Source organism: Mercurialis annua, linkage group LG1-X (assembly GCF_937616625.2).
Source record: "Mercurialis annua linkage group LG1-X, ddMerAnnu1.2, whole genome shotgun sequence".
Lineage (NCBI taxonomy): Eukaryota > Viridiplantae > Streptophyta > Magnoliopsida > Malpighiales > Euphorbiaceae > Mercurialis > Mercurialis annua.
This window is the reverse complement of record NC_065570.1, coordinates 5,271,329-5,286,128: the sequence shown is the minus strand read 5'-3', so window position 1 is coordinate 5,286,128 and position 14,800 is coordinate 5,271,329. Positions and strand designations below refer to the sequence as shown.

General features: G+C 33.0%; 1 protein-coding gene across 1 annotated transcript; it reads right to left on the bottom strand.

The window, feature by feature from the left end:
* Positions 1-2,245: 2,245 nt before the first annotated feature.
* Positions 2,246-13,489, bottom strand: LOC126664408 (serine/threonine-protein kinase TIO). The gene is made up of 23 exons (XM_050356781.2): positions 13,298-13,489; positions 12,912-13,009; positions 12,743-12,817; positions 12,565-12,657; positions 12,407-12,481; positions 12,234-12,326; positions 11,831-11,894; positions 11,638-11,722; positions 11,260-11,332; positions 11,103-11,171; positions 10,944-11,024; positions 10,696-10,801; positions 10,466-10,618; positions 9,670-9,808; positions 8,605-8,776; positions 7,898-7,993; positions 7,296-7,820; positions 5,948-7,108; positions 5,395-5,628; positions 3,681-3,824; positions 3,485-3,565; positions 3,203-3,391; positions 2,246-2,736 (listed from the first exon to the last, which is right to left on the bottom strand). The coding sequence occupies exons 2-23, from the start codon at positions 12,999-13,001 to the stop codon at positions 2,491-2,493; spliced, it is 4,044 nt and encodes a 1,347-aa protein (XP_050212738.1). The 5' UTR covers positions 13,002-13,009; positions 13,298-13,489; the 3' UTR covers positions 2,246-2,490.
* Between the last annotated feature and the right edge of the window lie 1,311 nt (positions 13,490-14,800).

Here is a 14,800-nt window from a genome sequence, read left to right as displayed (position 1 = left end):
TCAATTATCAAGAAGCGACGATAGATTGAAGATCTTTCAGTAACAAAATGGAGTCGTCTATGAGCTATACTAGTTTTATTTATTTTTTATTGTTTGTCTTTTTTATGAATGTTTTATTTTATCCTTTTTTTATGAAATATTTGTTGTCATTTTTCTGTGAAAGGTTTGTTGTCTCCTTTTTAAAAGGAGTTGTTGTCTCTTTTTTAGAAGGAGTTATATCAAGTGTTGATTGAATCAGATGCTGTGAGTTTGCGGGTGTTTGGAGAAGTTTGAACGAAGAGTGATTGAAGACTGCACTTAATTTGCGAAACAATTATTAATTTATTTTTATTTTCGTAAGTAAGGTCTGCGAATCAGGTATCATGTTGTTTGTTCCATGTCAGGTCATCGGGTTTAGTTTTCAAATTATCTTGAGTTTCTTACAAATGTAACTGTTTCATATTCAATTTAATGAGATCCGATGAATTCAAAAAAAAAAAATTTAGTTTAATCAAACCATGTTTAGCTTTTCGGACCGAACCGGTTAAAGCATCGATCCATTAAGTACCCATCTACAAATTCAAAGATTCGAGTATGAAAATTTTCCACACGAACACTATCCAATGTATAATATAAAAAGTAATTTTTTAAAAGATTGAAAAACAGACCAAATAAAAATATTTTTTTAATAATTTACATCAAATCGATAAGTAAACTTATTAAATAATTATAAATTAGTAGTTATATTATGTTTTTTTCATGCCTGCTGTATTTCAGCCACGTTATACGACATGTTATTTTATTATGACATAAGCCGGCTTTCACAAATAAGTTGTAATTATTTTACAAGTTTATTTATTGGTTGATTAAATTATGTTGAAATAGTATCATATTGTTATTTTTTAAAAAGTTTAGATATTAAAAATCTATTTGTCGCAATTTGATTTTTAATTTCACTTTTAGTACAGTAAAAGGAAAGGAATAAAATATGGTTGGAATACTGAAAGAAATAGAAAGCGCATTAAAATGGTGATTTACGTTTAGCCACGTAACCCTACCACGTTTGCATGTGCTTCCCAATACAAAATGAGGCCTGTCTTTGTCTATTATTTGTTCAGTGCGTCGTAGCTGTCTAGGCTCTGCCTGATAAGTACGTCTACTTATCATAGTGTTTCCACTTTTCTGACATTTCAATTTTCTTTTTTTATTTCGGGTATTCTTTTTTAACACACGTGTCTTTTTCCTTTTCTTTTCTCCTAGTATTTGTTTATATCATAGTATTATTTTCAATTTTTTAATATTAAAATTTATATTTTTCACGGTAAAAGTATAATATATAAATATCTGCTATCTAACCATATTTGTTTTAAACTAAAAATAATTTCATATTAAAAGTATATTATTTTTATAATTCTTTTCAGTTTTCACATTAAAAGTTGTAGTACGACATTTACTTTCAAAAGTTCAAATATGAAACAATCAACAATTTTGAGGACCTTACATCACCAGATGACACGTGTTGAGGTCTAGATTTTTTTTTTTTTATCAAAGGTGTAAATCGACTTTTTAGAGTCTCGTGTTAGTTGTTAGTTACCGAGGCGTGGTTCAAACCCACAACCTCTCCATGCACTTAGAGACGCCTTAACCATTTAGGCTAGGCCCACATTGGCTTTGAGGTCTAGATGGATCACTAGATAGGCTGCACAAATTATGACCTATCAGGACCCATCATTCCGTGTTCTAATTGGCTACGAAATGGTGAAAGATTTGATAGATTTCTGATTAACAGTGAAAAATTGAACATGAAAAGAAAATAAGTAGAATTGTCAAATGTAACATGTTTATATTTATTTTCAAATGTATAATGATTTTTAAAATTGTCAATTTTATCCAAATTAACACTTTTAATTTTTAATTACATTCTAAAATATTAAATTAATTTTTTTTTTCATTCAAGTTAAATGTAAATATGTCCTTAATATTTGGTATGTACTCTACATAGACCCTCAATTTATCAATAGTGCAAAAAGAATCATTATTATAAATTTGTGGGAAAGAGATCTATTTAGCACCATTTATAACATTAAGAGTAAATAAAATATATGTCAAATCTGAAGAACATTTTTGAATTTATCCTGAGTGAAAATATAGTCAATTTAATATCTTGTGATGCAGTTGAAAGTTAAAGATGATAATTTGAATAAAATCATTAGCATATAGTAAAAAACAAATGTAAAGGTTATCTATTTTTAAGACAATTTAGCCATAAATAAATAACATTTATTAACAAGAGATTTGAATGCATTTACAGAATATTACCGAACATGGCTTACAACGTTCACTGGATTGCAATTTTTTCATTTGTAAGCTTTACCTTTGATTTCCGACTGATCTCAGCTATTTATGCCAAATCACTGAACGATTACAAGTAATAATCTCCATCACCTGCTCAGTGGAAACTAAGCTAAAATGATTCACATAATATATCTCTGCTAATCCCTTTCTGCTGCTTCAAGCGTCAGCAACTTTACTGATTATAACCGATGCATAATTGGCAATTGTCGACTCTGGAGACTGCCGGAGTCGTCCAATGACCGGAAACAACTCTGATGAACGGACAAATTGTCTGCAGGGTGCATGTGCACATAACTTTGCCAGTGAGAAAAGGGCTATCTTTAAGGGCGATTCATTTACGCCATCTCTCCTGCTAGGATTCAGAGCTATTGCTGAACAATCGGCAACCAGCTTTAGTAAAGCCTGAAACATGAAGATCAAATCACATTGAATTTCAGAAGATTGCCATGTTATAAACGGCATCATATGGCCTTTTGTCGGATTATAAAACGGCATCCTATGGCATTTCACTACATTATAGAACGGCATCACACAGCATGGCGTTTTCCACAATATAAAAGGACATAGTCTGATGGTAAGCTAGGGGTGTGCATTCGATTTAAATAGAACTGAATTAACTTTTTTAAAGAAATGGTATTTTTAAACCGAATTGGTTGGTTTGATCTTTTCTCAGTTCGAATTATTCGGTTTGATTTTACATCAAAACTTAACCTTTTTTTCTTCTTTTGAAAATCGAACCGAACTGAAAAACTAACTTTTTTCATAATATCAAACTGAACGTAACCTGATTTACCAGTTTGATTTTTTCACACCCTTACATTTTAGCCACAGTAAATAAAACGGTATCCTGTGGCTTTTTTCGACAAACCTGCAAGGCTCCTTTAGAGACAATGTCTTCACAAAGTCTGTTGGAATTTCGTACAAGATTGCTTAATGCACCAGCAGCATTTGCTTTCGTCTTATCTTCTTCAGTTGAGAGTAACAATTTTGCTAGTTGAGGTATGGATCGTCTCAGCTCTTCATACAACATATCATTATGGTAGGCAGCGTTTCCAATCTAGACATAAAAGAGAAAGATTACTTGTTTTATCTCACAATTGTAGCTAAAACTACGAATAAAACGCCTTAGATAAAAGGATTTAAATCTTACAGCGAAACATGCAAATTTGCGGGTGCGTTTATCTGGATCAGCACATCGATCAATGAGAAGACCTATTATCTGATGTCTTGCCTAGAAACATAAATAAAATGTCAGAACGAGCAGCACTATTCATGGCAGCACATTGTCTAAGCGTAAATCTTAAAGAAAATTATTTTATACTGTATAATTCATCCCCTGTACTTACAAGTGAGCTATAAAAGTAAGAGCTGTGGCGACACATGTTGCCTAGAGCACTGCAAGCCTTCGCACGTATATTAGGATCATCATGTACAAGAAACTCCTTCAAGAATTCCAGTATAGGAGTCCCATTAATGTTGTCATAGAAACCCTGAACACCAAAAATTGTTATCATTTTCTGTTGTCAATCACATTTCTAAGACAGGATCACCTAAACTTGCCAACATATTATAAGTTTTCTAGTGATGAAAGTAGTGCATTAATTTGATGGGCATCAAAGCCAAAAGTGTAACAAACTATTTCTTGCAATAATTCTTCTTTCTCCTCTCTTTCTACAAACAAAACCTTTCCCATCTCTCTCAAAAAAACTCAAAATGCATAGTTTAGAGGAGGTGGTTTTTAGCCTTTTTGGCCGGAAAATCACCTCCTCCACCTTTTACATATATATTTAAATAGTTTTAGTTAGTTTTTCTTCAATAAGAACTACAAAGATGGAGGTTCTTCTATATTTGGTTCAATTTTGGGTCTTTTGATTTGCATGTGAATGATCCTTGTCCGATCAAGATTTTTGAGAGATTTTTTGGCTTGCATGTAAAAAAAGATTGATTTGATTGAGATCCTTTAACTTAAGGAAAGTTGAAGATTTTCTTAAAAAATTCATTTTGGTGCTTGTTTTAATGTTTAGTTTTGATTCTTATGAGTCCATTAGCGGAATTCTCAGTTTGATTCTTCTCATTTCGATTAATTTTTTTCTGGTATATTTTGCCATTTCATAATTATTTGTTAGAATAGGAATATATTTAAATTTTGTTATACGACTCTTCAATGAATTCTAACTTTGGTAAAAAAAAAAAAAATCTTGCAAAATTGTTAACATTTTTAATGAAGCCATGGAGACATAAGATAAACACAAAATAGATTGATTCTAATACAAGCTATAATCTAAACGTTCAATCCAGAAGAGACTAACTAGTTTAACAGATAATATTTAGAAAGCAAAAAAATATATGAAGAAAAAGAAGCTGTAGGGACAACAGAACATAAAATTTTTTATCAAAGGTAAAAAAGGAAATAAAAACATAGATTTAGAATGTTTGAATTTATTTAAGAATAAGATTGATAGCAACCTGTAACTTGTTCGCGCACATTATTTTTCAAGCAATTTGAGAATAGAGATAGGATATTAAAAATGTAGTTAAAGCCAAAAGTCATGGCCACTCATCTGAGCTTACAGGTATATTAAACTCCCTGGATCACCGAACTTATCTATTATTACAAAAAAGGTACTAAATTTTATTTTGTTACAAAAAGGACACCAAATTATACCTTCTATTACAAAAAGGTTTATGTTGTTACAAAAAGGATAATGAACTTCGCATAAATTACAAAAAGGTCACCGAATTATACTTAATATTACAAAAAGGTCACTGAATTATGTACCTTTTTGTAATTTTGGCTTGCCTTGTCAGCAAAAACGACGTCGTTTTACATGGGTGAACCCCTTTGTAACAAAAGGTATAACTCAGTGACCTTTTTGTAACAAAATAAAATCTAGTATCCTTTTTGTAATAATAGGTAAGTTTAGTGACCCAGAGAGTCTAATATCCGAGCTTACAGTGGCCAGCACATGCATGTTTCTTTTTTGATTATTAAGCACATGCATGTTATTATTTCAATGAATCATTATAAAGAAAGAACTGTAGAAGACCAAGAAATCTGACCTTGTCCATGCGAGCTAGGTCAGATACGATCATCAGAACATCTAGCATGACCTCTCTAGGACTAGAGGTATCGAGCAATCTTCTTACTCGGTTTCGTTCCAACAACCCTTTGCCCACAAGGTGAACAGCAAGAGGTCGGTGTCCTACCATTTTAGCCAGAAATGCAACAGGCCTTCCCAGATCTCTTAACTCCAAGTATTCCAAGCATCGAAGAATGATGCCAGGCACTCCCACCTAGAACAGTTTGGTAGCCATAAAATAAATATAAGAAAAAACATTTAGGAGTTATACTATTTTTGGTCTGAATAAATACTTTATTGTTATCATTTTAAAACGAAAGGCAAAGCTAGAGATTATTTGGATATGCTTCAGATGAAAATGGTCAGCAATAAACAAATTGACAGTGATATGCTAACACCAGGAAACTTCTTTTGAAGTAGCTGGTTCAATATGGCTGCATGACAAGATAATCCTAAATCCACAGGTCATTTCTAAAATGGTATTTTCTCCAGGAATAAAAAAGAAAGAAAGAATGCAATAAAGTTCATCTAACCTCCAAAAGGATTTTAAGATACTTTCCCATATCTTCCTCGATTGCTTTAACCATATCCTTGTCTTCCATGGCTATTCTCCCACCAGGTGAAGCCACGTTCAGAAGGAACCCACTGTTAACAGATGCAGAAGCAGATGGCAAACCAGGAGCACTCTGTACAGCAACAAAAGGAAACGCCAAAAGATCAATTACTGAATTTATTAAATCTCTGACGCCATCCTTTCCTCCACCTGGCCCACCCCAGTGCTTGACAAGCTTGAGGTGAACATCAGATATCAATTCGGAAATGAGCTTAATGTGTTCAATCCTGACTAAAATTTGGCGAAATATTGAGGTTCCACCTGGAACGCAGTAGCATATTGAGGATATTGTCCAAATAACCCCAAGAGGCGATAATCCCATGCGATCCATTGTGTTGTCCATTCCTTGAGGAGAAGTTGTCAGATGGCTGTTGGTTAGCAACTCAATAAGAAGCAGAGGGATGCCGCTTGCACATAACTGTTGCACAGCTAATGGCCCACCCCATTTCAATCTTGATTCTAGCAAGCCAACACATCCGTCCCTAAGGCCATGCCAGCATGATATAATACCATCTGCATTACTAGGGCCTGTTTCAATTTCATTTCCGATTGAAATCTTGAGGTGTTCACATATTGTACCAGTACGAGGAATCAAAGGTAGTGCTATTTCAGAGATAGACGACTCGACAGAAGCTCCACATTCAAGGGATAAAATGGAAGCAAGAGCCAGCATGGCAGATGCACAATGGGGCTGCAACGAACTTTTTGTTCTGTCATCTTGAGAAAACTGATGGGCAAGAATAGAAAGCCGGGATAGTTGCTTCTTCGGAGAGGTAGTGAGCATAAATAGCGCAGATCTTCTTCCAGTTGACTTTAAACATTGAGCAACTGTAGCAAGGATTAGGCATGCGTGCAAGATCAGAGCAGAAGGATTCACTAGTTTACTCTTGAAATTAGTTGCGTCACCCATTTGATGATCTTTGTTAGGAGATGAAGCACATAAGGATAAAACGGAAAAGATCTCGGAAACAATTGTTCCATCGCCTCCACCACTAACAACAGTCGTAACAGGAAGAGAGCTAGGCAAACCACACAGAATAACGGGAACAATTGCATTATGCAGACAGCACCTTGACAGAATCTGAAACAGTATAAAGAAAGTAAAACAAATATTCAATAATTATTAGGAACAGAAATTAATAGATAGCATAGTTTTCAAATAATTTAGGTTCAATAACAATAGCAACAAAACAATATAAAAAACCATTAAAGCTTCAATCAAGATAGAAACAAAACAATATCAAAAGCTAATAACATGAGAATAGCACCTGAATACTAGCAGCAAGAACAGCCTCTAGATGTTGACGAAGGCAATAATAAACAGCCACTTGCACAGCTTTTGATTTAAGGAATGCCCTTGTCACAGCATCAACGAGTCTTGTTGAATCTGGCCCGATCAGAGAACCTTGTTCCTGGTTGCGGATGTCAAGTCTCATTAAAGAGAGATTCCGAAGTGAATTTAATGGAAATAAAGATACAGTTCCTTTATTGAAAAGAGTTTCTGCTGCATCTATCAGTGACCAAATAGCTCTACATGCTTCGCAAGCAGCACGCAAAATATTTGAAGAGCCTGAAATTAGACTTGATCCACATGTTGCTAAGCAAAAGCACAAATGTTCAACTAATCCACATGTCTTAGCATGATCCAAAATTTTCTTCATAGTTTCATTTGAAACTGCTTCAGAGCCTGAATTTGCTTTCAGGTTCTGAGCAACTGTCGATAACACAACTACGACGCATCCAGTGGCCTCATACAAAATTCTTCCAGAATTGTCCTCGTTGGAATTAATAACCTATATGAATATGACCATATCATCATAAAAATTGAAATTTGAGAATGACAATTTTTGCAAATAATAATAACACATACCTGTACAAAGATTTCAAGTAAGGCAACCCAGTGTGTGAAATATGCAGCTCCAATGCCACCTTTCTTATCTAATAATAGCTTCATAATGGCAAAACTCTACATTGTAAATAATTAAAACTCATATCAATCACTACCAAATGTCAATCAGACAGCAAAGGCTACATAGTTATGTTAATGACAACTAGCCTTTTCCAATTTGAAATAATTTCTTTTATGCAGCAGAATTAAGAAAAGAAGTGGATGAAAATCAAAAATTCCAAAAGGGAGAAGAGAGGATAATTCTGAGGAAAAGAAAAGAAAGGTTGCACTAAACAGAAACATCAAATTGTGGAAACAGGTTTGGAAAAACAGTATTTGCAAGAGTTTCCATGCTCTAAAACAAGTTTAGCTTCAAATACTCGGAAATTTTAAAATATTTCTGAAAAATTGAATGAGGTTTCCTTGTCATGAACTTCAAAATGAGTATGTTCAACAATGTTGCAGTCCCTCTTGTAGGCTTTCTAAAAGGCATACAGCATAGAAGAAAGAAGAACTCCAACAAATATCTTACTGAATAAAACTCATAATTAGACCTAGTCACAATCATGATAATGTTATCAACCCAAAATCCCGTCACAAATAATTTAAAATATTACTAAAATAGAGGCGTGAAATATATTGGACACTGAAAAACTGAAGACATTCCCATTGAATCCTAGATGTGATACCTTTGCAGTCAAATCATTAAGTTCCAAGGCTTTCAAGCTGATTATTAAAGCAGCAAAGTCCAGAAGTTCACTTAAAATGTCATCAAGTAACCCGCTAGACTGAATGGCACTAGCTGCAGCTAAGTTTGAAAGAATTCTCAGAGCCTGATTTAAAGTGGAAACGTCTTGATCCCTGAAATATCAGGTTAATCTATCAAATAAAACATTCATAGGCTAATCTCAAATTCCACTAAATTTACAAAGCACTGAACCAAATAGATCACTAAATTGTAGCAAAACTTATGTAATATGTATAAAAGCATTTCATGTGTGAAAATCTAATGACTTATCCTTCGACACAGCAACAAAGTTAGAACACAAGCTTAATGTGTCATAACCATCCTAAATGCTAATTTGCAACCAAATCTGCCTTTTCCAGGCCTTGAGAATGCCAAAAAATATCTGAACTTAAGGAACATGAGAATTCATTGTACTTTTGTTGTTCGTATGATCAAAGACTATTGTGTCAAGTCCTACTAGTGGAAATGATCTTGGATGTAGAGTGATACTGCGAAACTAACAACATTAGTGCATAAGCTGTATTATTAACTGCATTAAAAATGGGGGCTGAAAGATATGTAATCTCTCCATAGTAGCATTTTTCCCTTCTCCGCCTTATATTTTGTTTAATAATAAACAAAAACCATCATCTCATAACTTCATTAAAACGCTTAAGTCAACCCCAAATGTGAAAATAAATGATCGAAACTATGCAATCTATGATATTTCTTTTGGGAGAAAAACGAAGAGAGTCATAGGTAAATATGGCTTTAAATTTAGTATAAGTACATAACAGAAAGTTTCAGTGCTATTATGCCCAATTGCAAGTTTCAGCAAGCAAGTAATATTCAAATTTAATCATATCCTCTTGCAGTCTTTTCTTTAGTTTAAAAGACTTGTTTGTATGCCATATATAAAGCAATTTAGCTTAATCATACTACAAACTAGAGTTTTCTTTGCCTAAGCTGCAAAAAAGAAAAGAACAAGATTAGCCATCTTATCAACAGAAATGTTACCAAATTTCACCTGCAAGAATGCTGGGATTCTTTTGACAATCTTTTCAACGGTAGTAAAATAAGAGTTAATGCTTCATTATCTTGACCAATTATTTGTGCACCTTTAACTGTGCGAGAGTTGTTTTCAAATCTGTCTAATGCCTGGCAACCTGAAGAGACACAAACGTAGTATCAGTTGTCTCATACAAATGCAAAGATACAATTTTGGAAATAACAAGTTAAATACTTTCTAATGATAATGAATATAAATATAATTGACCGAGTAGTGTACACAAAACACAGGCAGAACAAAAAAAACACAGCCATGACAACACAAATACTAAAAACTTATATGACTACAATGTTACTTCTATTTATGCCTCAATGAACATACAGTCATTAAGCACGAGAGAAACCAGAGAATTGCCATAAGAAAATTCAGGCCCAACCCACAACCATCCTTGTCCCTCTATTAGAAGAGTTTACTGGATATAACTAAAACAAACAGACAGTGTAAATTCACTGTGCGTAAAATATCAGGAAAGAGAAATGTGCATTAAATCCAAGTCAAATCTAGGCCAGATCTGTTTTTTAAGCAATACAAATTTCATTAGTTATTGTTTAATAAAGAAAAAGGCCAAGGCATTATATTTGTGATAAGAAAGAAACAATGAAGCCAAACACAACATTTCAGTTTGTCTGAATTTCTAAAATACATGTATTTATCTTTACTTCTTTATGAATTGAAGAAACACAAAATGCCTATAACAGAAAATCAGAAGAAAAAATGCATCTACATTTTGCACTTCATGGCAATAATTACTTACCTGACTGCTTAACATCACTAGGACTTGTAAATCCAGGAAAATCCTCACATGGTGAAGGATTTCCTGTAGCTGCATTAGGACTGTATAGTTTAGAATCACTATGAAGCTTTGGAGTATTACAGTTGTCAGGAGCAGAAACAGGATTGCTTTTACCTACAGTAGTGTAGCCTTTAGTATTTTAACAGTAAAAATTAAAATGTAGGACTATCAAATGTCTTGTGAAGGCATACCCTCAGGGCTGGAATCAACCAAACCACTCGGTGCCTGTATGTTATTTGCTTCACCCCTCCATGCTGCATCACATCCCCTGGCTGCAATAGTCGCAGCACGCATTTCCTGCATATATTTTTCAGATGTTATAGAACTTGACATATGACAAGAGATTTTGGAAAAATATTCTGAAGTAAGCGCATGTATTTTATAGATGCTGAATAAGAGAAGTTAGACAAGAGTAGGAGTATGTATAGAATAACATTACCCTCGCTTCCATTTCCTCAAAAGTTTCTTTAATAAATGGGTGTTCAAGGAGTGCAGGCCAAGTCAATCGATTTTGTGGTACCTGTTTTGCAGGTAAACTAGGTAAACTGAAATTGAAATAATAACTGAAATCAGTCGTCTAGGGCAGGCGTAGAATTACCTTGTTGAGCAAGCCCTTCAGAAAGCTTTTGAAGTTTGGACTCATGTCATCAGGGTATTTTACAGGATCCTGGGTATCACATATCTGATTAGCTCCTTCTTTCACAGACAATATCTTAAACTAGAACAGAATTAGATATATTTGAGCAAAAATGCACCTTAACAATGTGTCGGATGAGAGCATAAACTGAATTTGTATAGAAAGGAGGCTGGCCAACAAACAATTCGTACCTATGGGAGGCATGACAGTTAAGCTGCTTAGATATGAAAAGCAAAGATAGACCAAGAATAAGGAAATATAAAGAGCAAAAAGAAGAGAGAACAATAATTAAACTAAATATTGAATGAATGGTCGTATAATTATTGAAAGAGGATAGTTTTAAGGGCTTCTGAAACGTATGTGTTTTATTTTCAATATCAATTATATTTCAAAGTTGGATCCTTTGGCAATAGAATGTAAATCACACTGAAATAGTGTTACATAATTGTATGGCATCACCAGAGGCCATTTTTTCTAAAAGGGTCAGTGTACATACAATATGACTCCTAGGGACCATAAATCAGCAGTGTGGTTGTACGGTTGCTCCCGTACCAATTCCGGTGCCATGTACAAAGGAGTCCCTGGCATAAGAAATAAATACAAATTGAAGAATCATGGATAGAAGCAAAACTCAGCAATAGCGGGAAAATCTACAAATTGAAAGCTAGTCATAAGGATTTCAGCCAAACCTTTAATAGATCTTAAAACCACAGTATTTGCAGACATGGCACGTGCGAATCCAAAATCGCATAGCTGTGACAGATAAGAAGAAGAATTCACAAGATTTCAACCACCTACACTGTTCTGTGAAGAGATGTGGGAAAACTAGCATCTAAGATAAGTTACAACAATCAAAATACAGGACTCTGTGTGGGATGAAATAATATTAACTTATGAAACATGTGTCGGCCAAACCATATGAAATTATCTTAATAGCTACAATGAATGATTCTGTAAGTTGTGCCATCAAGAGATGCATTTCATGAACTACAAGAGTTGCACACTTACGATAGTATTTTAGCAAATAAACTAGCTCTTTTATATTTTGTAACTCGTACCGTGAAATAATATAGTTACATGATCATGTCTAACCTTAACAATAGAACCGGCACCAATAAGAATGTTCTGTGGTTTCATGTCTCGATGTATTATACGGTTAGAATGCAAATAATGTAGAGCTGTTACCTGCAAGATGAAACAGACTGACACATTTGGGAAATGAAATAAGTTAAAAACTCATATTTACTCATAGTAGAGGGTAGTACCAGCTGCTTTGCAATTGCTTGAACCTGTTCTTCGGGAAGACTCTTATCATCCTCAAGTATCTCAAATAATTCACCCTACATTTCATCAAATTTGATAAAAATTTACGCATTAGAGTAAACAATTCTTTAGCATCCATAAGTTACTCAGAGACAGTTACCTGAGCAAACTCCGTGACAACACAGAATTCTTGAGGACTTTCAAACGAATCAAGCATTTGAATAATGTTTTCGTGCTTCAACTTTCTTAAAATCTGCCACATATAGTTGAGAATGTTAAACATCAAAAGGTATCAATCACAAGAACTTATATAAGAAAACAAATTAAAAAACGATTACATCAATTTCTTGTCGCAAATTCTGTATATCCTTCTCACTTTTGCCATGCTTCATGATAAATTTCATCGCAACGGTCTGCCAATAAACACATCAAACAGCATTTAACAAACTGATCCATTAAACTTCAAATAAAAAAACACATCAAACATAAAACAGTAATAAAATTAACCTGGCCAGTGAATTTGCGCCTTCCTTTATACACTTTGCCAAAGGAGCCTTCACCTACTAACTCTATGACATGATAGTTTTCCACTCCCATTTTTTAATCTAAAAATCAAAGAATTAACAGCATCAAATTTTGCATTCAAATCTGGCATTTAAACCAAAAAAATTAAAGCTCAGCTGTTTACTAAACTGTATACTCGCAATCAATTTTACTTCTAATAAGCAACAGTGTCTGCAGTAAAACCCTAACTGTAGCTAATCCAATTATTCGAGTAATGTCATTAATTTCTTTAGCAGCATTGTGAATTTCCATGAAAATGAATGCATAATTATATAAATTAAATAAAGAAATGTGCAAAACTAAAGCTTAATAATGTAAATATACAAGACCTGAATGGAGTAGCAGAAGCCAGAAAAAAATTGATGAAGAAGGAAAAAAATTAGAATATGTACGAATGTAGAACTGAATCTCTTACGCGGAAATTTTTAGAGAGAGAAAGATATTTTTGAAAATTGATGTGCGAGAAAGTGAAATGGATGAATATTATTTTTCCCGCTTCTGTTTATTCAAAAATTGTTGAAGGTGATGACTTATATTTAAGTTTTTTTTTTATTTAAAAATCAAACAATAAGGTACTCTATTTTTATTTTTATTAATATTTTAGTCATTTTGTACAATTTTGATGTTGGACAGTTAAGGCAAAAAAATTAATTAAATAAATTAAAATTTAATTTAATTCACATATAATTAAAAAAAATTCGATTAACTCAAATACAATTATTTTTTATTTTTTTATTTTAGTTTAATTAAATTTAATATTCTATATTTTTAGGTTATTTAACTCTTCATCACATATTTTAATTCATTTTACATAATTTAAATATTAATTGACCTAAAAATAAAAAGAACATCATCTTCAATTGATTAAAACAACTAAGTGTGAGTTAGGGGTCTTTCTAAAGTTATAAATAAGTTAAAAACAACGTGACTGTAATATTTTTCATGAGTTAGGATTTAATTATAGGCTAATGCCTTAAAAACCATGATCTTTTAGCTCATTTTCAATTTTATCCTCACATTGAAAATTCGTCAATTTTACGCTATTTCGCATATTTCGATTTCGATTGTATCCCATTTTCTCAATTTTGACAATTCTTTTATTTCAATGATAAAATCATTCAACTAACTAAGTTTAATGATAATATTACATTCTTTTCCATTCGAAAAAGTATAGATAAATCTGTCATCTCTAAAAACTAACAAAAAACCATAATCAAATTAAAATTAATTTTGTAAATAAACTAAAAATCGACATTGGTCAACTTCCGATTGCCGAATCTGTCACCATTTTTCTCGAACCCGCCACAGACCGCCCTCAAACCCGTCTTTAAACCTGCCGTCACTCGTCTTCCATAGAAGATGAACAACTCAGCTCGTCTTCCTCATGGAAAACGGTAAGCAAATCTTCTTTACTCGCTATTCCTCGTCTTTCTCATGAAAGACAGGCAAGAAGACTAGTAGATTTGTTCGCCTTTCACGAGGAAGACGAGCAAACCTTGCTCGCCTCCATGGTAGAAGATGAGCCAAATTTGGTTTGTCCAGATCTGGACGAATAAGCTTGTCTTCCCTATAGGAAAGATGAACCGGTCGAATCAACAATTTTTGATTAACATTTTTTTATACAAAAAAATTAATTATTTATATATTAAATTTATTTAAATTAATCTATAATATATAGTAAATTTTGTGAGGAAAAACGTATTTTTTGTACTAGCTATAATATTAATGTCTATTTAAAAAGTATGAATTTTTTTTGAATGTTATTTAAGTGAAAAGAAGTTAATTTGATTTTTTAGGGTACAATTAAAATCGAAATATACGAAATATGATAA

Bases quoted from the DNA above. Each gene is read 5' to 3' on its own strand.
- LOC126664408 (XM_050356781.2), bottom strand. From the start codon at position 13,001: ATGGGAGTGGAAAACTATCATGTCATAGAGTTAGTAGGTGAAGGCTCC. The intron at 11,025-11,102 runs GTAATTCTACGC...CCTGCAAAACAG, and splicing joins TGAAGGGCTTGCTCAACAAG to GTACCACAAAATCGATTGAC. The intron at 2,737-3,202 runs GTTTGTCGAAAA...TTCATGTTTCAG, and splicing joins TCTCTAAAGGAGCCTTGCAG to GCTTTACTAAAGCTGGTTGC.